At 41.9% G+C, this 26,895-nt stretch overlaps 1 protein-coding gene across 1 annotated transcript in view; it reads right to left on the bottom strand.

Moving 5' to 3' along the window:
* Srebf2 (sterol regulatory element binding transcription factor 2) overlaps nucleotides 1-26,895 on the bottom strand; it is a 57,477-nt gene that overhangs the window by 26,086 nt on the left and 4,496 nt on the right. The window contains exons 2-7 of the mRNA XM_026405918.2: nucleotides 8,037-8,471; nucleotides 6,886-7,067; nucleotides 5,423-5,569; nucleotides 3,388-3,609; nucleotides 2,079-2,193; nucleotides 1,771-1,952 (exon numbers count right to left, since the gene is read on the bottom strand). Of these exons, the coding sequence (XP_026261703.1) occupies nucleotides 1,771-1,952; nucleotides 2,079-2,193; nucleotides 3,388-3,609; nucleotides 5,423-5,569; nucleotides 6,886-7,067; nucleotides 8,037-8,471 (1,283 nt within the window). The remainder of the gene's footprint in view (nucleotides 1-1,770; nucleotides 1,953-2,078; nucleotides 2,194-3,387; nucleotides 3,610-5,422; nucleotides 5,570-6,885; nucleotides 7,068-8,036; nucleotides 8,472-26,895) is intronic.

Here is a 26,895-nt window from a genome sequence, read left to right on the forward strand (position 1 = left end):
CAAGACCATTAAGTCAGACAGGAATAAAAACAGGAGGGAGTTAAGAAGTCCACAATTCACAAATGATTTCTCAAATATTGGAGCACTTTTCCTCTCACCCACCAAGAAAAGAATATTTCAAAGAACAAAGGCAGAGAGATTTTCTTTTAAAATAGTTATTTCCACAAAAGAGAACACACTGCATGATTCCATTTCTGTATAATTTAAGAGGAACCAAAACAAATCTAAATGACAGGAAGCTGGTGGATCAGTAGTAGCTGCCTGAGGCTGAAGAGTATGAACTGTCTGCACAAGTGGGAAAAGACAGCTTGAGGGCTGATGGAAGGACGCTTTACATTTTGATTACAATGTGCTCATGTGTTAAAACTCCTGGCCTCTACATTTAAAATAGGTAATCTGTTGCTAGGTGCAGTGGCAGATGCTTGAATCCTAGCAACTTGGAAGCCAAGGCAGGAGCATCACAAGTTTGAGGCCAACCTACCTTAGCAAGACCCTGTCTTAAAGTAAAAGATAAAAAGCACTGGGGGTCTGGGGTTATGGCTCAGTGGTAGAGCACTTGCCTAGCATGTGTGAGGCACTGAGTTCGATCCTCAATGCTACCTAAAAATAAACAAATAAAATCAAGGCATATAAAAAACAAAAACAAAACAAGAACTGGGAATGTAGCTCTGTGGTAAAGCAACCCTGGGTTCAATCCCCAGTACATTAAAAGAAAAAAAAAAGTACATTTTATAGCATTTAAATTTTATCTCAGTAAAGATGATAAAAGACCATGCTTCAGCATGATTCTACCTAAAGGACTGCGCCTGTTTTAAAACCGGAACATTGCTTCCCCTCACTCCCATTTTATAGAAGGACTGGAGACAGAGGATCTGGTAGCCAATGAGGTCCGTAGTGACGGAAGGAAGAAGGCCGGAGTCAGATTTCCCAAGTCCTCCCCTGAGTCCTGAAGTGTACATATCATGTCACTCCCTTTTAATATTTTAAAAACCATTTGAAAAATTTTGATGAGTCAGAAGCCTATTTAATTCAATTTATATGTCATAAGGTTTGTTGTTATCAAACAGAATTACATTTACAAAATATTTCAAAAATAAAACTTCCTTAATAAAAGTAAGATATATAAAAAATAGATTAGTCAAAAATGTACACTAGAATGAAACTTTGTGCTTTTGGAGTCAGAAACTGCCAAAGTCAAAATATAGTACAGGACCCAGTGGTCTCCCTCTATAGTTTCCCAAGAAGATCATTAGGCTCAGAGTCTCTTTTAACTAATTCCATTAAACTTCAATTGCCAGGGGCTTTTATTGAGAATTAAAAGCCCTTGGTTGGAAAGTTATCTGTTAGATTGCAAATTGTAGTCATTTCCGGAAAGAGGACCCAGAGGTAGCCTCATCCTAAATCGACTGATCAGCCTCACAAAGTGGTCTTGCCAGGACCATTATGGTAAAGAGAAGTAATGAGGCGCCTCTAGCAACTCCCAGAGCCCACCCCACCAATAGCTGCTCTGTGTCCTGGTTCTAGATCTGGCATTCATTCATTCCTTTCTGATGGGGCTTTTCAGAAGATCAGTTAAACCCGAGGGGACTGTCCCCTGCCACCTGTGTCAGTTTTCTCTTCTGAGAACTTAAGCTAATTTCACAGAATTCCTGTTTCTCTATGGCTTATGCGCTCTTAACAGTTGGACTCACTCTCTGAGGCCTCCTCACAATTTTCTTAGTGGGGATATGGAAGAAATTCCAAGGGTCTGGGGATTTCAAAAATTTGTACCTTTGCATCATCCAACAGAGGACTTCCTGGCTCAGAGTCAATGGAATAGGGGGAGAAGCCGGCCTGGGACCCTGAGTCGGAGGCCGGGGGAGACATCAGAAGGACATTCTGATTAAAGTCATCAATCTTCAGGTCCACATCATTGTCTACCAGACTGCCCAGGTCAATGCCCTTCAGAAGCTCTGCAAAGAAAACCCCATAGGGAAAATTATCTGTTTTTATAGAGCTCCACCTAGGTTAGAACTGGGCTGGGTGGGGCTTCTTGAATAAAGGAAGCCTGATACCCCTTTCTCAATGGGCACACTTACTGTTTTTCTGATTTGCCAGCTTTAGCACCATGTTCTCTTGGCGCAATTTATGATTGACCTGCTGTAAGTATTTGATGTAATCAATAGCCTTTCTCAGAACACCGGACTTGTGCATCTGGGAAAGAGAACCAGTAAAACACAATGAAGCCAGGGCAGACCAGAGTGGAGAAAGCAGAGCTTTAGAGCTTGTAGGTGGGGATGCAAGATGCTGGTTCAGCTGCTGGTTACCTGGAACAAGATTCTCCCTTTCCTTTTCCTTAACATGGGGGTAATAATAGCATGTGAGTCATAGGTTGGCAGTGAGGGTTAAGTGAGACAGTATATGTAGAGCTTAGCCTTGAGCCTAGCATGTCATCAACACACAATACATACTAGCAATTATTCCTACTCCTTATACTATCCCTAGCACAAAAACAAACTTTAAGGAAAACAAATGTCAAACAAAAGACCAGAGAGAGAACTGGGCTGGGAATGTAGCTCAGTGGTAGAACACTTGCATAGTATCATAAAGCCCTGGGTTAGATCTCCAACACTGCAAGCAAACAGACTAACAAAAACCAGAGTACTGGGGCTGGGGCTGTAGCTCAGTGGCAGAGCACCTGCCTAGCATGTGTGAGGCACTGGGTTCGATCCTCAGCATTGCATAAAAATAAATAAAATAAACGCATGCTGTCCATACGCAACTACCCAAAACAAAACAAAACAAAACAAAAAACTCAGAGCATTGGGACAGTTATCTTAAGTAAAGGTACACAAGGAAAAATAATGAAATTTTCTTTCAAAATACCAGTGAAAGTAAACAGATAATAGGTTTTTTAAAAATCTCCTATTGTTGGGAGATACATTCGTCACAATAGAATATAAGAAAAATGAATTTCTTCTATTTGCTATTGGTCATAAACCCAATCTCTCCTCTCTCTTCCCTAAAAGGTAAAAATATTATAGCTACCCTGAACATAGCTAAGGATATGCCAGCAAGGCCCTCCGCTGCCTCCAACCTGCACACAGCTTGTATCTGGCCACTGGTGAGTGGCAAGTGTCTCTGCCTCCGCTGCTGGGGTCCATTGTCCCAGAAGAGCACAGGTGAAGGAGAAAAGGTGCCCGAAAATCACTGCCTTACCAACCCCCATTAATCCCCTTATGTTAGTTAATATTTTATATGCTGACAAACACCAAGATGCATTAAGAACACATCTCTAACTCATTCTTTGAAGACACTCAACAAAGCCTGGGAATTCCCTAACTCTCATAGCAAAGAAAAGTGCAGGGGAGATGATGGGCATGAAATGCCATTTTATTTGGCACCTACCTTGGCATCTGTCCCCATAACCAGGTCCTTCAACTCGATGATTTTGTCGTTGATGGAGGAGCGATATCGCTTCTCAATGATATTGTGTGTTGTTCTCCTTTCTCCTTCTTTGGGAGGCTCAAGCTGCTTGACTCCCCCGGGTACCTGCTTAATGGGCACTTTCTCCTGCCCCATCATCACGGGCATTGTGGTGAGAATGGTCCCATTGCTGCCCACCAGGGTCTAGAGTAGGGGTAGAATTATCTCTTCATTAGTCTTAAGTAAAGCAACCTTACAACACAGAGCTGCTTGCTGGCCAAGTCACATCATCTGGCAATGTGTCATGTGATCAGAGACCCTTCTTGGGTTAATTAAGGTAGGTCCCCAAAGGCCTTAAAGCCATGGCACCTCAGTTACTATCTCTCTTTCATGATAAATTATACCAACAGAGTATTAAGATGGCTAAACATGTCTTGGCTTTTGATCTAGGGGTTCCAGAAACAAGTTATATAATTTTGCTTTGCTTTCAAACTGTTAACCTCCTCTGAATCCTCCAACTATTAACCACCTCTCAGTGAACCACATTAGTTGGTAACACAGAAAACTTTCTCTGGTTATATGACACATTTTTTTCTCTCTCATATGACAATTTAATAAATTACTGCATTTCTTTCTACAATTTGGCCCTCAAAGAGCTCAAGGGCAGAACAGGCATTCTCAATCTGAGTCATTTTATTAAAAAAATAGGCCAACCAAAAGGGCTTCTCTCTTCTATTCTTCATCTCTGCTTTCCCCTCTTATTTTGGTGATGTTTACAAATGTTTTATTTTCTACAATAAATGGCTCCAATAAAGTGGCCAATAAACAAATAAAAAGCTTCTTTAGTCATTAACAAATAATTTACACATAATAAAAGTCAGAAATCTTAAGTTTAGACCTCGATAAGGTTTTACATAAATACAATGTGTATAACAACCCAGGCCAAGATGTAGACCTCTCTCCTGGGCAAGTTCCCTCCTGCGCCCCCTTATAATCACTGTTCTGACTTTATCACCAAAGCTGTCCTTTGTCTCTTCTTGAACTTCATGTTAGTGGAATTATTTGTGATAGGCTTCTTTGGCTCCATACTATTTTTGAGGTTTAGTCATGTGGTTCTATGCATTAATAGAGTGTGATTGGCACACTCACTTTCATTGTATGAATATATCATAAGTTGTTTATCTGTTCTCCTGTGGACATTGGGTTGTTTCTAGTTCTTGGCTTTTATGAATAAAGCTAATGTGTCTACATTTTAATTCACCATTTACTCAATCAGACTTTTCTGTCACAGGATGCTGAAAGTGGCTGAGACCCCTCAGCTGAAGGATGAATGCTTTTCATGCTCCCCACCTTTGTGCCCCTTCCTGCCTGGCGCCCCTAGGGAGCTTCAGAAGCCAACCTCCACAAGCAGCAGGACCTAAGAGGTAATGGTCCTGTGTAAAGTAGCTGCCCAGGAACAGGCGCTGCTCTAGTACTCTTTGCCACCCCTTGAAGATGCCAGGATTCTTATTTAACACTGGTGGAACTTTTTCAAGGGAAAACAAAATTAAAACAAGGTGAGGGCTGGGGATGTGGGTCAAGCAGTAACACGCTCGCCTGGCATGCGCAGGGTGCTGGGTTCGATCCTCAGTACCACATAAAATTAAAATAAAGATGTTGTGTCCACCGAAAACTAAAAAATAAATATTAAAAAATTCTTTCGGGGTGGGGATGTGGCTCAAGAGGTAACGTGCTCGCCTGGCATGCGTGGGGCGCTGGGTTCGATCCTCAGCACCACATAAAAATAAAATAAAGATGTGTCCACCGAAAACTGAAAAATAAATATTAAAATATTCTCTCTCTCTAAAAAAAAAAATTCTCTCTCTAAAAAAAGAAACAAGGTGATATTTACAATTTGACCAAAATATCCAACAGAGCTTCTAACATCTACTCAGCATGTGGATTTCATATCTCTGAAGCCTAATACCTCCAAGAAAGGAGAAGGAGGGAGGAGGGAAGGGAAGGAGGAATCTCTTACTGGTACTTGAAGGGCAGCCGTCTGGATAGGGGTGGTGAGGGCTGTGAGGGCTGGGTTCTGGACTGCAGCCATGACAGGGCTGCCATCTGTCTTCAGGGTGGTTAAAACAAGGGAATCTGTCTTGATGATCTGAGGCTGGACCAGGACCTAGATGGGGAAGGAAGATAAGGAAAAGGAAGGTGACATTACTTTTCTTATTTCACATTTATTTCTAACTGCATAGATACTCCAAGAAAGAAAAAGAAAATATGCTTTTCATGAAACCGAGAATCAAAAAATTACAGGAAATCTCATAGAAATCATTCAAAAACTGGCTATTTTGTATAGCCTAAACACTGGCTAACAGGGAGAGAGGGGACAGTTAAAGAGGACCCTGTGTCTTAAGGCTTTCTTAAGCTTTGAGGAAGGCAGTGTTAGCAGCCTGGTAGGAGCAGAGCAGGGTCTAGTCAAGGTGGACAGTAGAGGGAGACAGTTCTGACTTTGTAAAGACTCAGGAAAGCCAGGATGGCTGAGATGCAAAAATGATAAACCTGATTTTTTTTTTTAAAGATAAATTAGTTTGTTAGTAAAAAAATAGGGTTTACTATAGCACATGACATAGAAACAACATGCTTTTCTATAAAGATAATACACATTCTTCCCCTAGAAAGAAAAACATGTTCAGTATTCATTGCAGAAAATAGGGGAAATTTCCCAGCTACTTGGGAGTCTGAGGCAAGAGGATTGCAAGTTCTTGGTCAGCCTGGGCAACTTTCGGAGACTCTGTCTCAAAATAGTAATAATAATAATAATAATAATAATAATAATAATAGATAAATAAAAAAGGGCTAGGAGTATAGCTCAGTGGTACAGTGTAAGGTTCTGGGTTTAATACCTAGTACTAGAAAAAAAAAAAAGAAGAAGGAGGAGGAGGAGAAGGAAGAGGAAGAGGAGGAGGAGGAGGAGGAGGAGGAGGAGGAGGAGGAGGAGGAGGAGGAGGAGGAAGGGAAGAAAAATTTGTAAAGAAAATCATCTGGGCTGGGGATGTGGCTCAAGCAGTAGCGCGCTCGCCTGGCATGCGTGCGGCCCAGGTTTGATCCTCAGCACCACATACAAAGATGTTATGTCCGCAGAAAACTAAAAAATAAATATTAAAATTCTCTCTCTCTCTTTAAAAAAAAAGAAAATCATCTGAGAGATACCAATCTGGTATATTTCTTTCCAGGTTTATACCTATTATATGTGTCAATAATCACTATACCAGCCTTTCTGAAGGGTAGGGTGCCACTGTAGCTCTACATATGCAGTCTTAGCTAAGACTCTGTACACTTCTCACAGATACATCCTGGGGCCCAAGTGCCCCTACCAACTGTGCCAGCTGCTCCTTGTATACTCTGACTGGTCCTTTCTAATATACAGACTACATCTTCAACCAAAGACCAGGCAACAGTCCCAACCTCCTTGAGCCCTTTTCAACCACCTACCGGGACCTGCTGCACCTGGGGTGCAGCAACTGTCTGCACTGTGGCTGGAGCAAGGGTCTGCAGTGTGCCATTGGCTGTTTGTGTCAGCACCCGCTGTGCCTGTACCGTCTGCACCTGCTGCTGGATAGTGACTGGCTGTACCTGGGAGGATGTCACCAGGCTTTGGACTTGAGGCTGAAGGACTTGGAGGAAAAGGAGGAAAAAGTCACATGGATGAGAAATGCAAGCTGTCACTGTAGCTGCAGCACTAACCCAAGGATGGAGTATCTCATAATGACTCCAACTTCCCACCTGCTGCTGAAAAAGATGTGCACAGCCATTTACAAGCTGGTTTAGAGCATAAGAACATCCCATAAGGGCTGCATCAATTTCTGAGAGAACGAGTACAAATTGTTTTATTACTCTGGGTGCTGGGTGGAAGTAAAGGAAGCTAACTGGCAAATGACTGCACCCAGCGAGAGAGTTAATAGATGTTGAGAATCAACAACTCCCAGGGGCTTCATTTCCTCCCATCCCTTCTGGATGGAAAATGTGCTCTGGGACCATGATCTCAGCTTTTTGCCTTTATTCCACCCCCTCCCCAATTCTCCAAACCCATTAAACAACTATCAGGGTCTTTCAAATTCAGAGCAGTACTCCTCACACCCAGAGCTCCCCACGGTCACTGGGATGCAGTGCACCACAGAAAGAACAAGCACTTCTGTCACTCATTCACTCATCACATACAGAGGACCTGCAACTCAGAAACAGCACCTATTTTAAAAGTCATACTCATCTCTGCAGTGGATGCTCAAGAGTTGTTTGCTGAATTGATCATTCCCACCTGTGGGTGCGGAGGCCTGGCTGCTGCCTAGCCAAGATTGAGACCCAATTTTATTCATGACTGTGTGTCTCTAGTTACTACGATGGCCTTGTGTCTACCATGCTCTGTTGGACTCTTTGACCAAGTACCTTGAACTAGGCCTAACAGATATTAAGGTCTTTGAGGAAGCAGAATGTAAAACATTCCTGCACCAGTTCATAGGGCCAGTGACCTGACGCTCATCCAGACAGGACCATACTCAAAGAGGATAGAATTATCTGCATGGGCAGAAAACTGGCACAAGAACTCTGGAGCTACCCAGCAGCCCCACATCCAACATCTGAATCACCTTGAAAGCTGGTGGCTGCATTCTGGTAGATCAGGGGCTGCTGGATGATCCTCGTCTGTGGAGCGGTGCTGAATGTTGGGGTGATCATTACTGTCTGCTGTTGCAGCTGAGTTGCCGGTTGAGCCTGGGGCTGGGGCCGGGGCTGGAGAATAGGGGTTGCCCTCGGTGGGGTGGGAACTGCAGTAGAAGGGACCTTGACCTGTAGGGCTGGAGCCTGGGGGGAGGCAGCTGAGGGAGAGAAGGAAGATAACGGGACCTGGCTGAATGACCGCTGTATAGAGGGGTCCACGGCTCCGCCACTGCTGCCCCTGCCATTGCCGCTGCTGCCGCCACTACTGCTGCTGCTACCACCACTGCCAGGGAAGGAGCCACACAGCTGTTCTGAAAACAAGTCAGGGAACTCTCCCACTTGGTTGCTGACGAACTGCAGCATCTCTGTGAACAAAAAGAAAAGGAATAATGTTATTGCTACCCCAAATACTAACTTTCAGACTTCTCAGAAACTGAAGCATAGGGGGCTGGGGTATAGCTCAGTGGTGGAGTGCTTGCTTAGCAAGCTTCAAGCCCCGGGTTACATCCCCAGCCAAAAGAAAAGAAGGGAGGGCAGGAAAGAAAAGGAAAGAAAGAAAAGAAACTGAGGCATGAAAATCCAATGCCTTTTCTAAAAAGCAGAAATGGGTCAGGAGACAATGAGGCAGAGGGTGGGTAGTACTGTCCTAAGGCTTTGAAGAGCAGCCGTTTTGGTCTATGAGGCTACTTCCTATCTCAGTAGTGTTTTTTTTTTTGGGTACTGAGGATTCAATCTGGGGGCACTTAACCCCTAAGCCACATCCCCAGCCCGTTTTATATTATTTTTATTTAGAGACAGGATCTTACTAAGTTGCTAAGGTTGGCTTTGAACTTGCAATCCTCCTGCCTCGGCCTCTGAGCTGCTGGGATTACAGGCATGCGCCACTGCTGCAGTGTGCCAGATCCCACCTCTCCCTAACCCTTTACTCCTCAGCAGGCAAGCTCTGGGGCCTCCTCTCCACTGGTGCCCTTGGAAATGCTCAGGGACAGTGAAGCCGATGACGCCAAAGTCAGGGATCTTTAGGGGCAGAAAGAATGGAAAGATCATAATGTGAAGTCCAGAGCAGGGAAATAACTTGACCAAGATTACACAACTTGTTGGAGCACAGCTAGGAGTAGAACCAGTTCTCTGACTCTACTTTGTTCTCCTATTGCACCACAGAGCACTGCCAGAAGGCCCAGGCAAAAGCAACCTGCCCTTGCCCTGGACTCCATGCTCTACAGGCCCCCTCTAGCCTTCCTCTGGCTATACCCTTTCCCTGTGGGCAAGGAGTCTGTGGGACCAGAAGAATGTGTCCACCTGGAGATCCTGTTCCCCCTTCTAGATCATGTTCTAAGTACCTGCAACTCCTGAATTTCCAGTCCAAAAGGATTCAAGTTTTCTTCCAGGGCTTCTTCCCTAAGGCTTACCCAAACCCAACTTGTTCCACGACTAATAATTTATCTCTCACACTTCTTCCCTAAAACCGCTCCCTACTTACTAGGAGTCTGGGGGCCTGAGTTTTGTTTCACTTATTTTCAGCTGTAATTCTCTACACTATACAAATTCCTTTTCTTTTCCTCATGCTAATACATCCCCCCAAGAAGCTACTGCTTGTTCTTGTACAGTGGGTGGTCCCTTCTCTCCAAATTCTCAAGGCCATAGGATGCTCTGATTTGGAAACCAAACCAACAACCATCACCACAATAACAAAAAAAGCACCATTTCCATTCATTCCCCCAAGCCTCCACCAGCAAGTCCCTCCCACGTCTTTGATACTATGTGTGGGGCGGGTGTCTGGAGTATGAAGAATTATGAGAAGAGCAAGCAGAACACTGCGGGGGGGGGGGGGGATGCGCGTGAGGGGGTGGGTTTCTAGAGTGGTCTCCATACCGGTAACTCGAGCTTAGCACTTCAAGTTCAGCACCATAAGCATTCAGTCAGTTTAACCTTCTGGGTAAAATAGCATTTCAGCAGACTAAATCCTTACAGTGGTACTACTTACCAATACCTAGATACTCTGCTCTGTCCTCAATCAACCTGTTATGTGTGGGAAGAAGTGGGCAGATTGCCAGATACTGCAACTCATACCAACCAAGTCCAATTTTCTTGTACACAATTCAACTAAGAAATGTTCTCAAATTCAGCACAAAATCTAAACAAAACACAAACTAGTGCTCACACAAGTACAACAAAAGATTATAAAAAGCTTTAAGAAAATGATCAAGAGAAACCTGTTTGTTGAGCCTTCCAGAATGCCCTAAAATCCTGGCTTTCTGGGAAATCAACAGAGAGGCCTATTTTCAGAGGCTCTCACTGGCTACCTGTTTTCCCCTGAGGAAGACAGAAGGCTGAGGCAGCCTGGTGGTTAGGCACCGGCTTTGGTGTCAAGTGGGCTTTGGTGTGCATCTCAAGAAGCTAGCCCTACTAGCTGTGTCAATGTGGACAAGCTATACCTCTCTATTCTCAACTTCCCAACCACAAAAGGCAGCTGAGAAAACACCACTTGGCTTCTTTGTTCTGAGAATTAATAAGATAATTTATGCAAAGTGCTTGGTGAGGGGCAGGCCCTGAGGAAGCTCCCTACTTTGATATATCTAGAGTACCCACTACACAGGCACTTAGGCCCGCTTATCTCATCTCATCAAGTGCTCTCAAAACCCTTTTGTGGGAGAAGACAAGCTGATGTACAAAGGTCACAGGCTTAGTTCACAAAACAGGTTAAGAATACGTAGGCAGATGAAATGAGATTGCTTAAATTTAAAAAAATATCCCTTTCAGGGCTGGGGCTGTGTCTCAGTGGTAGAGCACTTGCCTAGCATGCGTGAGGCCCTGGGTTCGATCCTCAGCACTGCATATAAATAAATAAATAAATAAAGGTATTATGTCCATCTACAACTAAAAATTATTTAAAACAAAAATTTCCCTTTCAATCGTCACACAGAAAGATCCAGTGGAGACATTTCTAGGCAGCCAGGTCAGGACAGAATGGTGTGGGGGGGCTGTTAAGAAGAGCAATGGGGGGACTGGGGTTTTGGCTCGGCGGTACAGTGCTCGCCTAGCATGTGCGAGGTGCTGGGTTCGATCCTCAGCACCACATAAAAATAAACAAAATAAAGGTATTGTGTCCAACTAAAAAAAAAAAAAACTTAAAATAAATAAAATAAAGTTAAAAAAAAAAAAAGCAATGGGCTGGGGCTGTGTCTCCGTTGTTAGATTGCTTGCCTAGCACGTGTGAGGCACTAGGTTCAATCCTCAGCACCATGTAAAAATAATAAAATAAAGGTATTGTGTCCATCTACTATAAAAAAAGACGAACATTTACACAGAGGATCCACAAGAGCCTCTGGAGCATCTCCAGGGTGGGGAGCATGCACCCTGCAGTGCCAGAGAATGGGAGGCCTGGAGAACCAGGGCGCAGGCCCCAGGAGCAGGCCCACTCTGTGACTCTAAGCTGCGTCCTGTGGGCACATCCTAATGTCTTCTCACTACTCCCTGCTCTGATCATTTGTGCTTTGCGATTACACAGGCTCTCATTTCCACAGAGGGTGGTCATGAAACCCAGAGAAGGGAGGCCTGGGAGAACATTTATGGAATTTTGAAAATAAAGTTCAGTTTCTTGCTGTAGCCCACGGGGCCCAGGGCCAGAGACAGGCTTCCCAGGAGCTGGGTAGGCACACCCAAGCTCACCCCATTCCTCTCTAAGCCACATTTCTGTTTTAGGCCGCTTCTTAAACTTAGGGCTACATTGCTTAAAAAAGTATGCAGGGACTCATGAAACTATTTCTGGGTTCTGGTCTCTTTAAAAGCATGTAACCAAAATTAGAGGTTGTGGTTGTTAACCATGCATCGCAGGCAGCCCTGTGTCTCATCTACAAGTGTCCCAAATTCATCTGTGCTTTATGGAGCTTGTGACTTAGAGGTAGCAAGTTACTTTGCCCAGCTCAGCCCCGTTGCATCTATTTAGAGAAAGATAACCCGAAATATGGTCAGACTAATTTGGTTAGAAATAAGGAATCCAAATCTCCTTAGATGGGGCAACAGTCTCTCCAAACTGCAGTGAGTCAACCATTCTTCAGTAGGTATTTTACCTAGCCCTGTTAGATAAGCAGTGTGTTGGTTTACAAGGGCCCCACCTTCCTCTCTCTTTTTTTTTTTGTGATATTGGGGATTGAGCCCACAGCCTTGCACATGCCAGGCAAGCACTGAGCTACATCTGGGTCCTTTTTTTTTTTTAAGTTGTATTTGGACACAATACCTTTATTTTACTTATTCATTTTTATGTGGTGCTGAGGATCGAACCCAGGGCCTCACATGTGCTAGGCAAGCGCTCTACCGTGGAGCCACAACCCTAGCCCATCCCCAGTCCTTTTTATTTTATTTTGAGACAGAGTCTCACTAAAATGCTGTGGCTGGCCTCAAGCTTGCCACCCTCTAGCCTCAGCCTCCCAAGCAGCCAAGATTATAGTCACGTGTCACCAGCCCCACTCATTATTCTTTTTTGTTTTGCTCGTTTATTTTTGTATTTTGTATTTATTATGCACCTTGTGTCAGACAATGTCTTAATATTTTAAAATTATAAAACAAATTACTGAAAAATTTAGAAAAGTTAAATTAAGAGAACAAAAATTTAAAATTCAGCAATTCTACTACCCTGAGACATCCACTGACAATATTTTGATGTGTGTATCCTTTCAGGCTTCTTCCTACAGAAGACCTGCTTGTACACACAAACATGCACATACATGCAAATGGTTTTGCAAAGATGAGATTCCACTCAAAATGCTAATGCTTTGTTTGCTTAATAAAACATGAAGAGCATTTACTGTCAACCATTATGAATATAATATTTTTTGAAAAGTCACACAATACTAAATTGTATTGGTCCACTGGATCTATTTAGTCACTTAGTGATAATAGTTGCTTTCATTTTTTTTCAGCATTATTAACAATTCTTACAAATGTACAAAAATCATTTCCCAGGGGCTGGAGTTGTGGCTCAGTGGTAAAACACTTGCCTTTCATGCTTGGGGCACTGGGTTCGATCCTCAGCACCACATAAATAAATAAAATAAAGGTATTGGTTCCATCTAAAAATTTAAAAAAAAACATTTCCCACTTATCATTCATTTGGGATGAACCCTTAGAAATTAGATAGTTGGGATGCGTGCTTTGGGAGGGCTACGATAATTTGTGCTTTCACCATTTCTCTCTCCCTACAGCTATCTGAAATAGTGGATAAAACCAACATGTCATCGTTTTGTTTTGCATGGTTAAATGCTAAATGAAGGAAATTTTTTTTCTATCTCAATTTTAATGACCATTTGTATTTCTTTCATTATAAATTGCCTATTCTTGACCTTTATTTTTCTGAGTTGTTTCTTTTTACTAGTTTGAATTTTTTCATAAATTATAGAAATTTGCTCTTTCTTATATGTTTCCAAATATTTCACCCATTGTTATTTCTTTTTAAATTTGTTCATGAAAAAAAAAAGACAAGGATTCAGAGTCATCACATCTAAGCCTTGGATCTTGGAGTTAGCTTTACTTCACTGAGCTGTAGTTTTCTCATCTGCAAAACAAGGTTTATAATTATAGATAACTCATGGAGTTATTAATTCATGTAGAATCTAAAGCAGAGCACTGATTTAACTGTTGTTTTGAAAAAGTCAATTTGTTCCAATATCAGGAATGAGCCATGGGGAGATGCACAAAACACAAACGCACCTCTCAAAATATCCACCAGCGCCATCAGGTGCCTATGTTATGAACCACACCCATTCACAATGGTGCCAGAACTTTCCATCAAACTTCAGATAACCCTCCCCTTCTGCCATTTCACAATAACTCACACATTATTATCTAATGATACCCACACTACCACAAGCAAACCTCAGGTCTTTTTCAAGATGAAACGTCTACTTTGTGGTGGTATTTATATATTTCTAGGCCAATTACTTGTAAAGCCATGATATTTTATTAGCTTCCTGTCTTTTTTAAAAAAAATAATTTTTCTCTTTCCCCTTTTTCACTTAGGGTATTTTTTGAGTATCCTGATTCTAACCCCTTTGTAAGATTTTGTATAGCACAGTGATTAAGGGAATATATGTGTTGCTCTAGTACAAATTTGTATACAGAACTTTATATATGAATTTTAATATTACATAGTGAAATTACATGGCTTTTGTGTTATTCTTTAAAAAATCTCATCACCGCTGGGCCCAGAGACCTGTAATCCTAGAGACTCATGAGGCTGAGGCAGGAGGATCTCAAATTCAAAGCCAGCCTCAGCAATGGAGAGGTGCTAAGCAATTCAGTGGTTGAATAAAATACAAAATAGGGCTGAGATTTGGCTCAGTGGTTGAATGCCCCTGAGTTCAATCTCTGGTACCCGGCCCCCCAAAAAAGGTCTCATCCCCAAGGTTATAGGGACATTCATCTAAGCTTTCACTTTTTTTTTTTTTGTTCATTAATCTCTGATATTATAGCTGCTCCACAAGCACAAGAACATAGGAATAAATAAGTACAGTGTGATATGTGTGTACAGGATGCTTGGGAATGAGAACTACCTGAAGCATTCAGAACTCTCCCACGCTGATAATCCTATCTCCTTTCCTAGGATGGTTTTTCTAATAATTACCAGAAAAATCAAATAGTAGTAGACTAGTATCAAACCCAAGGTCAACTGTAAGGTAACTTTTCATTCTTCACCATTTTGCTATTTGTAGTCATCACTGCTTTCTCCTTGACCATTCAAGTCACCCAGAGTTAAAGGCAGTTAAAGACTTCAGTTCAGTAACCACACCTTTCCACACAGAAGTCCTTAAATGCAAGCAGTAATCCAGGGAATAATCTTAACAGGCAAATTGCCATCTCCACTCCACTCAAACACTAGGTGTATTGCCATCTCAACACACCAGCTCAAAATACAGGAACAGCACTGACAGGGACAGCATCCTTACTTAAAAAGGGTTCTTTCTGGGTCATGTTCCTAGGAAAAGGGAGTCTGGAGGAGGCGTGGAATGACAAAGGATGGCAAAGTAGTGATTCAAACATCCTATATTTTAAGTGACAGATGAGTGAACCTCTTTACTGGCAAAGAAACCACAAAGGAGGGCTGGGGATGTGGCTCAAGCGGTGGCGCACTCGCCTGGCATGCGTGCGGCCCGGGTTCGATCCTCAGCACCACATACCAACAAAGATGTTGTGTCCGCCGAGAACTAAAAAATAAATATTAAAAAATTCTCTCTCTCTCTCTCTCTCTCTCTCCTCTCTCACTCTCTCTTTAAAAAAAAAAAAAAAAAAGAAACCACAAAGGAAAACTGGGTGGGGAGGTGGAGATTCTCAAATGCTCATGTTTTGTAACACACATAAATGCATCACATAGTCCTTTATATAATACCAAATTTTATTATTGATATATTTATTTGGTCCCAGGAATTGAACAACTGAGCCACATCCAACCCTTTTTATTTTGAGACAGGGTCTCTCTAAGTTGCTTAGGGCCTCACCAAATTATTGAGGCTAGCCTTGAACTTGTGATCCTCTTGCCTCCGCTTCCTGAGTCACTGGGATTACAGGCATATGCCACCACACCCAGCTGTACATACCAAATATTAAATAAAATACAACTGTTAGAAATTAGGACATGGGGCTGGGGATGTGGCTCATGTGGTAGCATGCTGGCCTGGCATGCGTGCGGCCCGGGTTCGATCCTCAGCACCACATACAAACAAAGATGTTGTGTCCGCCGAAAACTGAAAAATAAATATTGAAATTCTCTCTCTCTCTCTCTCTCTCTCTCTCTCTCTCTCTCTCTCTCTCTCTCCTCCCTCCCTCCCTCCCTCCCTCCCTCTCTCTCTTAAAAAAAAAAAAAAGACATTAAGACAGTAAAAAAGCCCATAGGAACCCAAGCAATTCATATTCCCACCCCCAGCCCAATGAGCCCAGGGCACTGTCTGTGCTAGGCAAGTGCTCTACCACTGAGCTACACCCCAGACCTAAAGCAATTTTTATAAGGTGTTCTGATCTGCCGTATATATGGCTCTCTCCTTTTCAATCAGGCAGCCCCAGCCCAGCTCTACATAGAAAAGGAAAGTGGGCAAAGAATGAAGAAAAGTCTAGGCTTTCTTAGACACCATACCATGGGACCTGAGCCAGATCCCAGTAGTTTCATCCAGGTGAGCGATCATCAGCACCACCTTCAATTTGCTGCTCTTTCCCTCTGCCATAAGTTTACTCTAAATTTGTTAGGTCTTCCTCCAAAGTATCACAGACTTAACTCTTTGCTCCACTTCCATAGCCTTGCTTGATTTCAGCCTCAGCCTCCTACCCTCAGATAATCATCTTTGAGTATCTTATTAGTCCAACAGCTTTTCAAATCAGATTTCTTAAACGCAAGCTTCAGAGCTTCTACCCAATGCTCCCTCCTACTCCAAGGGTTTCACTTCCTACTCACCTGAGTTCCTCATCTACCCAAGAAAAATACCTACTTCCTTTTTTCAGCACATGCCTTTGTGGGGGGGCAATCAGACTATGACTGCCTAGCCTGGCCTTTTCTGCTTGTGAATACCTTCCTCTTTTGTACAAGCTCTAAACTGCACAATTCCACTTCAAAATGACTCACAATTACTTTTACCAAGGACTCATTTCCATTTCAGACCCAGTAGTGTTAGCCCATGAACCCAACTGTGATCTATTTTGTTAAGAAAAATTATCTAGGGGCTGTAGCTGTAGCTCAGTGGTAAAGCATCTGCTACGCATGTGTAGGCACCGGGTTCGATCCTCAGTACCACATAAAAATAAATAAAGATATTGTGTGTCCATCTACAACTAAAAAAAGAAAAATTATCTAAAACTTGGAAATAAAGCCAATAAATAAAAAAATAAAAGTTCTCTGTATCCTTTTGTTTTCCCCCACTTTGGTACCGGGCACTGAACCCATATGTTAGGTAAGCGCTCTATCACCAAGCTACATCCCCAGTCCTTTCTATTTTTTATTTTGAGACAGGGTCTCATTAAGTTGCCCAGGCTGGCCTCAAACTTGCAATCCTCCTGCCTTCAGCCTCTGGAGTTACTGGATTACTGGTATGCGCACTGAATCTGGCTCCCTTTAAGGTTATACTACTGCACTGTCTCCCCTGCCTACCTAAAGGTCATCTGATGCGCTAAGAAAACACAACTTTATTGACTTTATATTTACTACTGATTAAGACCCATATTCTGATAAGTTAGATATTACCTTGCAGAAAATCGATAAGTTGCAAATAATTTAGTAGGAAAGATAACCTCCAAGGTTTTGTTTTTATTGCCTTGTAGGACATTAACCAGTTGTGCACCTAAACTTGCAATCTTATTTCTGCATTCTTCTTGTCCTACTATGTAAATAGGAGTTTCTTCTCCTTTGATTCAGTTCTGTCATCTTGCTAGTTTCCTCCCTAACAGTGCTAATAACCTTTTGATAGTTGCTCATGATAGATTAGTGTGTTTTTACCTTTAAAAAAAAAATCATGTTGCCACATTTAAAACTCACAAGTTGTAGTTTTAAATGTTTTTCTTATGTCTTGTGCTCTACAACTACATGGTTAGACTCCTCCACTCCTTTATACCTCTTTAAGCACTAAGGATCCTGGTAGCTTAAAACAAAAATAAAACAAAACAGGCTTTGAGCCACTGAAATGCCCCCAAAAGCAACTTTCATGCCACCTATAAAAACAATGATCATGCATTGAAAAATAGAAGGAAATATATTGCTTCATAATGACACAAGATATTTTTAAATATTAAATTATCCTGGAAAATCTGGATAGGTATATGCAATTTCTGCAATGCTCTCACTTTAGAGGAAGTAGATATATAAATTCAAAATGATTATAATATGTTGAGCACCCAATGAGCACCAGCCTACAGAGGTGATGTATTAGTCCTTGACCTCAAGGAATTAGTAAAAGTGTCACAATACAGCCTTGGAGAAATGTCACAGCAGACAGGTGTATCTACAAGACATCAAGGAGGATACAGGGAGCAAGACAAAATCACAGGCTCAACAGGTCCAGCAGCTCCCTGAAGGCTGGTCAGGATGCAAGTTGCATTCTATTCTGGGGAGCCTCATGAGCTAAGCTGGGAAGAATGCAGCTGTGGTGGGCTGCACTAATCTGGCAGGTAGCCAGGGGCCAAAGCACAAGGGGTCCCATAACTAATGGTAGTGGGCTTGGCTACTCTCCTTATTAAAAATGAAGACAACCCACAGCAAGCTGTTTTATGCTCTAGGAAAGAGAGACCCTACCGCTTAGCAGTTTTTCTTTCTGGTTTGTACAAGGGGGCTGCTCCCTTACCCAGAGCCCCATGACAACATAAACTAATTAAACTTATAGCTAGATTCTGACTAGAGCAGATAATAATCAGAATGGCTGAAACAACAACAAAACCCTGAGATAACTTTCTCCACTGATGAAAATTTTTCTGAAAATTGGCTATAGATTAAAAATTGCCTTGCAAGCGTGAGGCACTGGGTTCAATCCTCAGCACCACGTAAAAATAAACAAATAAAATAAAGGCATCCTGTCCATCTACAACTCAAAAAATAAAACTAAAAAAAAAAGTTCTGGTTATGAAAATGGCTCTAAAAATTGATCAACATTCAGAAACAATTGGCTCCTGGGAAGTATGTAAAGAAAGGGTGACAAGGAAACCTATTTAGAGAGAAAAGCAGGATGTAAAAAAACTAAACCAAGGCTCATTTTGCAAGGTAAAATTGAATACAGATTTCACAGTTAAATGCAAAGAGAAGCTGAGTGTGGTGATACCTGCAATTCCATCCACTTGGGAGGCTGAGGCAGAATGATCACAAGTTTGAGGCCAGCCTGGGCAATTTAAGAAAACCCTTATCTACTTATTGAGAAACTGTCTCAAAAATTAAAAAAAAAAAAAAAAGACTTAGGGAGGTAGCTTAGAGGTAAAACACCCTTGGTTCAATCCCCAGTACCAAAGGAGTGAAAAAAAATCAGAACTGGCTGTGAATCCAGAAATGTAATTACCATGCTATCTTTGGAAGATTAATTTCCTTGAGATTTTTTTTCTTTACTTGTGTATATAGGAATAATACAATCTCTGATATATATTAATATATAGGAATATGTCAAGCATACAATAAAATATATTTGATTCTTTCAGTTTTTTAAATATCACACTGAAAAAGGAAATATTTCCAGGTTAGATTTTAGTTTACCCTTTGGATAAAAGTTAATGGTATGCTGTTGAATTTAAAAGCAAAACCAACTCAGTGAAGATAATAAACTTATTTTCTGATTAAAAACAGTATTTATATTTTATTTAAATGTACAGAAGGTGATTATAGCTGAAATTAAATTCACTCATACAGATTCTATGAGGACAACATATTAATAGTTAACAATGACAGCTACTTATTACTTTAATAAACTCTGAGACCAGTATTATTATTATTCTATTTTAAAAGTGAGGAAACCAAGGCTCAAAGAAATTAGATAATCTGTTCAAATCTCCCACATACACTACAAAGTGGCTGAGCTGAGATTTGAATTTGGATCTGTATTTAGGTTTTTCTGTTTCTCTTCCACCTACAATCTCCTACCCTACAAAACAAGCATTTCTTACATTTTACATTTACGTTCATCACAATTTGGGAGTAAGATGTAAGAGAGACCTGGAGTAACAATAAAGGAGAATTCAGGGTGTGAGTGGAGGGGCATTTAGGAAATCCATATCATTGCTTTCCATATCAATTTCCTTCTCTCCCTCATTTTCTTTTTTTTTTTTTTTTTGGTGTGTGTGTCTATGTGTGGTACTGGGAATAGAACCCAGGGACGCTCTACCACTGAGCCTTCAGTCTTTTTAATTTTGAGATAGGGTCTTGGTAAGTTGCCGAGGCTGACCTACTTGTGATCTTCCTGCCTCATCCTCCCAAGTGTCTGTGATTACAAGCATGTACCACTGTGCCCAGCTCAGTATTCCAGTGTTAATGGAAAACATCAGTCTCAGGGCAAGCATGTAACTCACACTCATCAAGGGAAATGGAGAAGAGATATTTTTGCCTGTTTGCATTAAAGTATACCTTTCTACCCAAATTATTATATTATCATCCAAATGAGACGTTCTACTTTAACAAGTGCTCCTTGCTAAAAGAGTCTCTAACCGAGACTAAGGAGGCTGAAGCAGGATGATCACAAGTTTGAGGCCAGCCTCAGCAACTTAGTAAGACCTGTTTGAAAACAGAAATAGAACTGGGGATATAGCTCAGTGAGTGATAAAGTGCCCTGGGTTCAATCCCCAGTACTAAAAACATAAATAAAAAAATAATTTAAAAAGAACAGTTTTTCTTTTAATAAAGAACAAATTTATAAAGACACATCCCTTAATACATGCATTTAACAAACATCAACTAAGATGCCACCAGATACAAAAATAAATGTCTGCCAGAGGCATGTGTTCTTGTAGAGAACCCTGTGTAAATATCTGCCAGGGCTGGTACAAAGCACTGGTATAAAAAGAGGGGCATGGTACAGCAGGCACCTGTTGGGGGATGTTGCCTAAACAGCTGTTGTTTTTACTGTAATTTACTTTGTGTTTGCATGTGAGAATGTGTACATTTATTTACAAAGTTTAAATGTGATTTTTATTTTACTAGAAAATTACCTGGTTAGCACTGATACTACATTGTTTTTGACTTTAACACCTTGCTAGGTACTTTCACACATATTCTGTTACATAATGTTAAGAAATCATCTTGTGAGGTAGCTACTTCAAGATAGATAGGGGCTATAGCTCAGTGGCAGACTGCTTGCCTAGCATGTGAGAGGCACTGGGTTCGACCCTTAGCACCATATAAAAAATAAATAAACAAACAAATGCATTAAAAAATATTGATTGATTGATTTGGTGTGTGCAGTACTTGGGATTGAACCCAGGTGTTCTATCAATGAACTACACCTGCAGTTCCTTTCATTTTTAATTTTTATTTATTTATTTTTAATTTTTTTAGAAGTAGTTGGACATAACATCTTTATTTTATTTATTTTTATTTGGTGCTGAGGATCGAACCCAGGGCCTCGCACATGCTAGACGAGCGCTCTACCACTGAGCCACAACCCCAGCCCCTCATTTTTAATTTTGAGACAGGGTCTCACAAAGCTGCCCAGGTTGGCCTCAAACCTGATATCCTCCTGCTTCAGCCTCCCAAGTAGTGGGGTTACAGATGTGCACCACCATATCTGGCTCAAGCACTCTTTTGCATGAGGTATTGTGTGTGAAGCACTTTGGATAGTGCCTGGCACTTAAGTGCTTGAATATTGAGACTGACAAAGGTTCTTGCACATGAAAAAAACAAATCTAAGTCCAAAGAGGGTGAGAACTTCACATGGTCTCAGGCACGTGATGAGCAAAAGATAGACAGGGGCAGAAGCTTTTCTACCTCTCCAGAGTCTTATGCTCTTTCTCCAGCACCTTGCTGTAGAAGTCCACCCAACCCTGCCACCATGTTGCCTTCTCTCTGGGATCTCATGCAGCTGCCCTACCTCATGGTGGCTGTGCTCTAGATTGCTGCACAGGAGTCCCCACCCATGCAAGAGCCCCACCCAGAAACTCCAACCCTTACCTAACGCTAAATTACAGGCATCTCGGTACCTCATATTTGAAAGGCTCTCCATCTCATTCCATTTATTACTTTGAAATGCCTGCTCTTAGAAAGAGATTAAGATGAGACTCTGAGTACAACAAGAAGAAAGAACCCAGAGCCAATTAGTAATAATAAAAATAGTATAGTAATAGTTAACATTCACTGAGGTCTTGTGTCAGCAATCACATTAAACACTTCATATTTCTTCATATAATTTCCACAATACTTTCAGGTAGGTGCCATGCTATCTCCACTTTACAGATAAGGAAAATAAGGCACAGAGGTTAAGCAACTGTTCAATGTCATATAGTCAGCTGGGATTTGAAGTCAAGTGCTTAGCCACAACATAATGTGGATGCTTTGGTTCCATTATTGTATGGCTACCACCAAACATGCCCAGTCAATGCTTCATTCATTCATGAGTAAACACCCCAAGCTCAGGAAGGGAAAGATGTGTCATCCCAGGTCTTTCCCAGATCTTCATCTGCCCCCACCCTGGCATCACACTGTTTTCTTTTTCACTCTCTTGAAAGCAGGAGACAAAGTTGAGCAAGATGCAGAGAGTGAGAGAGACGCTAAGGAATTGATCCTACATGGTCCTGTTCTGCAAGAGGAGGGCCTTAGGTTTCACAATGACAGATGACCCACTGTCAACAAAGTCAGGTACAAACCAATTCCCCTGAACAGTCCTTCTGGGGACAGAGTCTACAAAACAAGGGATCTTGTCCTTTTTCAGTACTTTAAACCATTTGGCAAAAATGAAAGAGTCCAAGAACCCACCATCCTACCCTTCCATGCATTATTACATCCCCAAATATTCCTAAGAAGAAAATAATACCTGTAAAGCCATTATTAATTAAATCATGCACAAATATCCACTCGACGTTTGTGTTGTTATGTGCTATGTTCCAGGAGCTGGAGGATTGATCCTAAGTGCCTTGCATGGGACCCAGCAAAGAGCAAGAATTGAAAAAGACTGTTTTTTCCCCTCTCCACCTCTCAATCTTACAGAGAAGACAGAAATCTAACCAACTTCATACACTGTGAGAAGGGTGAGAACAGACAAGTACCTCCCAAAGAAAGGGCTGTCAGAGAGTAAAGAAAAGACTGATCCATCTTGGCAGACAGTGAAAGCTGAGTCTAGATGGATGAAAAGGGTTTTATGAGGAGGGGGATAGATTCAGGCAAAGGAAACAGTTTTAACAAAACCACAGCACCAGGAACTGTTCTGCAAGTTGCTGAAGCAGAGAGAGCATAAAACAAAGTAGACAGATGGAGCTGCCTGTAGATAAACTGTGAAAGGCCTAAGTGCCATCATAGACATTTGGCTTTTATTTTGGAGGCAAAGAGAAGAGGCACAGAAAATGTAGTAGTGGACATTCGTCACTTGTGCTTCATTTTTCCACCATCAGGCCTGACCCTCCCATTAGCACCCTGACATTCCTTTTAGAGAATGCCCATCAGGCAGTCTCACAGGGAAGTAAGGTCATTAGCTATGGTTAATGACTGCTCCCGCCAGGAACATGACTCTTGAGGGATGACCCAGGAAAGCAAGGACAACACACAAATCATCAAGCAGCGGAGTCCTCATCAGGTTGCTCTGGGCTCGGCCTCTGCTGTGGCTGAGTCTCCCTTGATTCTGGCCCATTTCCCTGGTCCAGCTCTCTAGCTTGTCTGGTCAGTCCAGCCTTTCCAAAAAGTCCTTTTCTTTTCATGCCCTTATCACCAAGAATCATGACTATAAAGAACACAACTGAAGCAAGAAGGCGTCTGATCAAAACAACATGGTTATCAAGAGCGTATCTGTAAAACAGGAACACTGGCCAAGCCCTCCAAAAAGGCTGTTCGCTGAGCCTGGGACATGCTTCTTTTCTCCTTTCACCTTTTATCCTTAAGGCCTCGGCTCACAAGGCTCCTACCAAGCATTCTCCGATGTTGCCTCCTTCAATAGTTAGGTCCCTGTTGGGTGGCATCCTAGATCTTCCTGATTCATATCTTTGGATATGTACACTGGGGTTCAAAGGCTCACTTAAGTTTGAGAACTGTATTCTACACTGTACTCTAACCACATTAAATCACAAGTTTCTAGAATATGCCAAATTATTACAACTTTGTTCCAATTTTGCCCCTTCTTCTAAAATTGTTTTCACTTACTCTTCACAACTCAATCCAATGCCAAAGTCCCTGTGAAGACTTTCCTAATACTTCAAAAATTTGAAATCTATTCCTCTGTTAGGGCCCCTGTTGCATCTTTCCTCATACTAAGATTAGATGTTTAGATGTCAGCTTCCTGAAAACTGGGACTGTGAATATATGGACGCTTACTCATGCTGAAATGGAATGAAATGATGATGATGATGTGAGTGCGTGCCTGTGTGTGTGTGTGTGTGCATGGCACACGTATTATGTACCAAGGATCGAACTCACGGGCACTATACCACTGAGCTATATCCCCAGCCCTTATTATTTTTTATTTTGAGACAGGGTTTTGCTAAGTTGCTGAGGCTGGCCTCCAACTTGTAAGTCTCTTGCATTATTAGCCTCAAGAATAGCTGGGATTATGAGTGTGCCACCCACACCTGGCTTGAGCAATGATGTTTATTTTTATTTTTTTTAAATATTTATTCTTTTTTTAGTTTTCGGCGGACACAACATCTCTGTTTGTATGTGGTGCTGAGGATCGAACGCGGGCCGCACGCATGCCAGGCGAGCGCGCTACCACTTGAGCCACATCCCCAGCCCTATTTTTATTTTTTAAATTCAAAAACACAACTTCTGACTAGAGAAGGGATGGCTAGACAATCATGCTGCCTGAATCAAGGTATCTCCCAACTCATTTCCACAAGGCAGGGAAAAGGAGGGATCTCATGTCAGAAGACCCAAGTTCGCCTCTACTTCCTCAGCAGCATGGGAAACCTCAAACTAATCATTTTGACTCTGTGCTTCATCTACGCCCATGGAAAATGGGCATAAAAATCAAGCTTCAACCTCACAGCACAGTTGGAAAGAAATAGCAGGAGGCTTTCTGTAAAGTGCAAGGCCTGACAGGAATGGTAGCATGCAGAAAGCAGCATTATTTCTCCTGAGGCTGTTAGATGGCCAGGCCCTGGGCACCAAGGCAGCTCCACATGTGGTTCAGCAGCTCAGAATTTCACTCCAAACCAGACCCTGAGCCCAACGGACCTGTTCTGTGGGGCGAGATGGAGGAGCAAGATTGTAAAGGGCATTTAGACACATACTCATTAGCAATCCCCAAGGCCTGAAATATGCAGAAAGGGCTCTGTTTTCCCGTTTGCAAGCCTTCCAATGGTTTAGGATTAGTTTCTAAATAAGTTCCCCAGGTAGCCTTACCTTGAAGCCCAGGTTGTGGGATTCTGCTACTCTAAATAATTCCATCGTGTCAATAAAGTTTAACCCTTGAGTCTTGTTTTAAAGAAACGGAACACTTTATATCACATTCTGTGGCTGCTCCTCTGCACCCCACCCAAACTTACAAAAACCTTTTCAATAGGAAAAAATAAACATTCCAAAACTGTATTCTAAAAAAGGCCCTTTGGTCCAGAGTCAACTTGTAAACTGAAGTTCATGGAGGTCCCCATTCATTCCCACAGCCGAAAAAGAATGTCAGTTCCTGCCTGCTTCCATTTATGTACTTTAGCTCACTTAATTCTTGCAACACCCCTGTCTTAGATATCCCCAATCTCCACCTCTCACAGGAATCTAAGAAAAGTCACTGGACCCAGGGAAAGTTACTTTAAGTGCCCACTGATAATCACACGTCCCCTGAATATATAATTAAGCAGAGGATTTCATGTCTAGCTTCAAAGCCCATCACACCACCTTGTATTTGCAATTTAGAAGCTTTCTTAAATCAGACAGGGAGATGGCGTGGGGTAGAAAAAAAGAACATGTGTTTTAGAGCTGGACACATCTAGATTTAAGCTACCACCCTACCACTTACTAAATGTGTGATCTGGGCCTCAGTTCTTTAATCGAAAGCATACTGTAGAAATGGAGAAAGGATTAAAAGCAAAAACATTATGAGACAAAAAATGGTTAAGGGCATAGAATAGTGCCTGGCCTCAAGGGCCATTACCCTCTATGAGGGCAATGACCTTGTTTACCTTACCAGTGCTAAACTCAGAACCCAGGACAAAACAGACCCTGTATAAAGGTCTGAGCAGATACAGTGTTAGGAACATAATGGGTGCTGCCTACAAGTGATTTCAAAACATGGAGAAGGATTAAAAAGTAGAATTGATTGCAGAGACAGTAAATAATAATATAGAACAAGATGAGCCAGGCATGGTGGTGCACACTTATAATCCTAATGACTGAGGAGGGTGAGATAGGAGGATACCAAGTTCAAGAGCAGCCTTGCAACTCAGTGAGACCCTAGTTAAATACTTAAAAAAAGGGTTGGGGGGTAGCTCAGTGGTAGAGCACTCCTGGGTTCAATCCCCAATACTGGGGTGGGGGATACTTTTTAAATTATGAATTTAAAGAGAGATCTAATTGAAATAAAAGCAAAAGTATACTTTAATGCCAATATCTGAGCTGAGTAAAAGACTGTTTAGAGGCAGGCAGAACTCAAGAACATTAGGCCAAAGGCCTGGATGTGAATGTGGAGAATGTTTGTCAAGGGTGAAGCCAAACAAGAAGGAAGGAGGAAAAACCCAAGGGGACTCTGGTCAGGTGGTCTGAGCAATCCCAGGAAACATAACTGGATGAGACCAGGAGCTAAAAATTGGTGGAAAATAAACAAGCCGTAGACAACAGCAGCTCTTTCAACCCAAACATTAGCAACGTAGGTAAATATTCAAGTGTCAAAACAACACTTGATTATGTCTTTAAAAGGTATATAGGGGTTGAGAGTGTGGCTCAATGGTAGAGGACTTGCTTAGCATATATAAGGTACTGGGTTCACCCCCCAGGGAAAAAATAAATCTAAGAGATAATACAACAGGGGTAAAAAGTAGACCTGTGTTTCTTCTTACTAAGCTGCTTGTCAAAGCAGCACTTATTGGAGAAATAGGAAATCAGTTTCTGCCCCTTCGCCTCACATCTCCTTTACCATAGTCACATTTTTATAGAGTACCTATTCAGTGTCCTCTACCAAAGATGAAACTGAGGTCTGCAGGAAGAAGCTAGAGGCTTGG

Source organism: Urocitellus parryii, chromosome 5 (assembly GCF_045843805.1).
Source record: "Urocitellus parryii isolate mUroPar1 chromosome 5, mUroPar1.hap1, whole genome shotgun sequence".
Classification (NCBI taxonomy): Eukaryota; Metazoa; Chordata; class Mammalia; order Rodentia; family Sciuridae; genus Urocitellus; species Urocitellus parryii.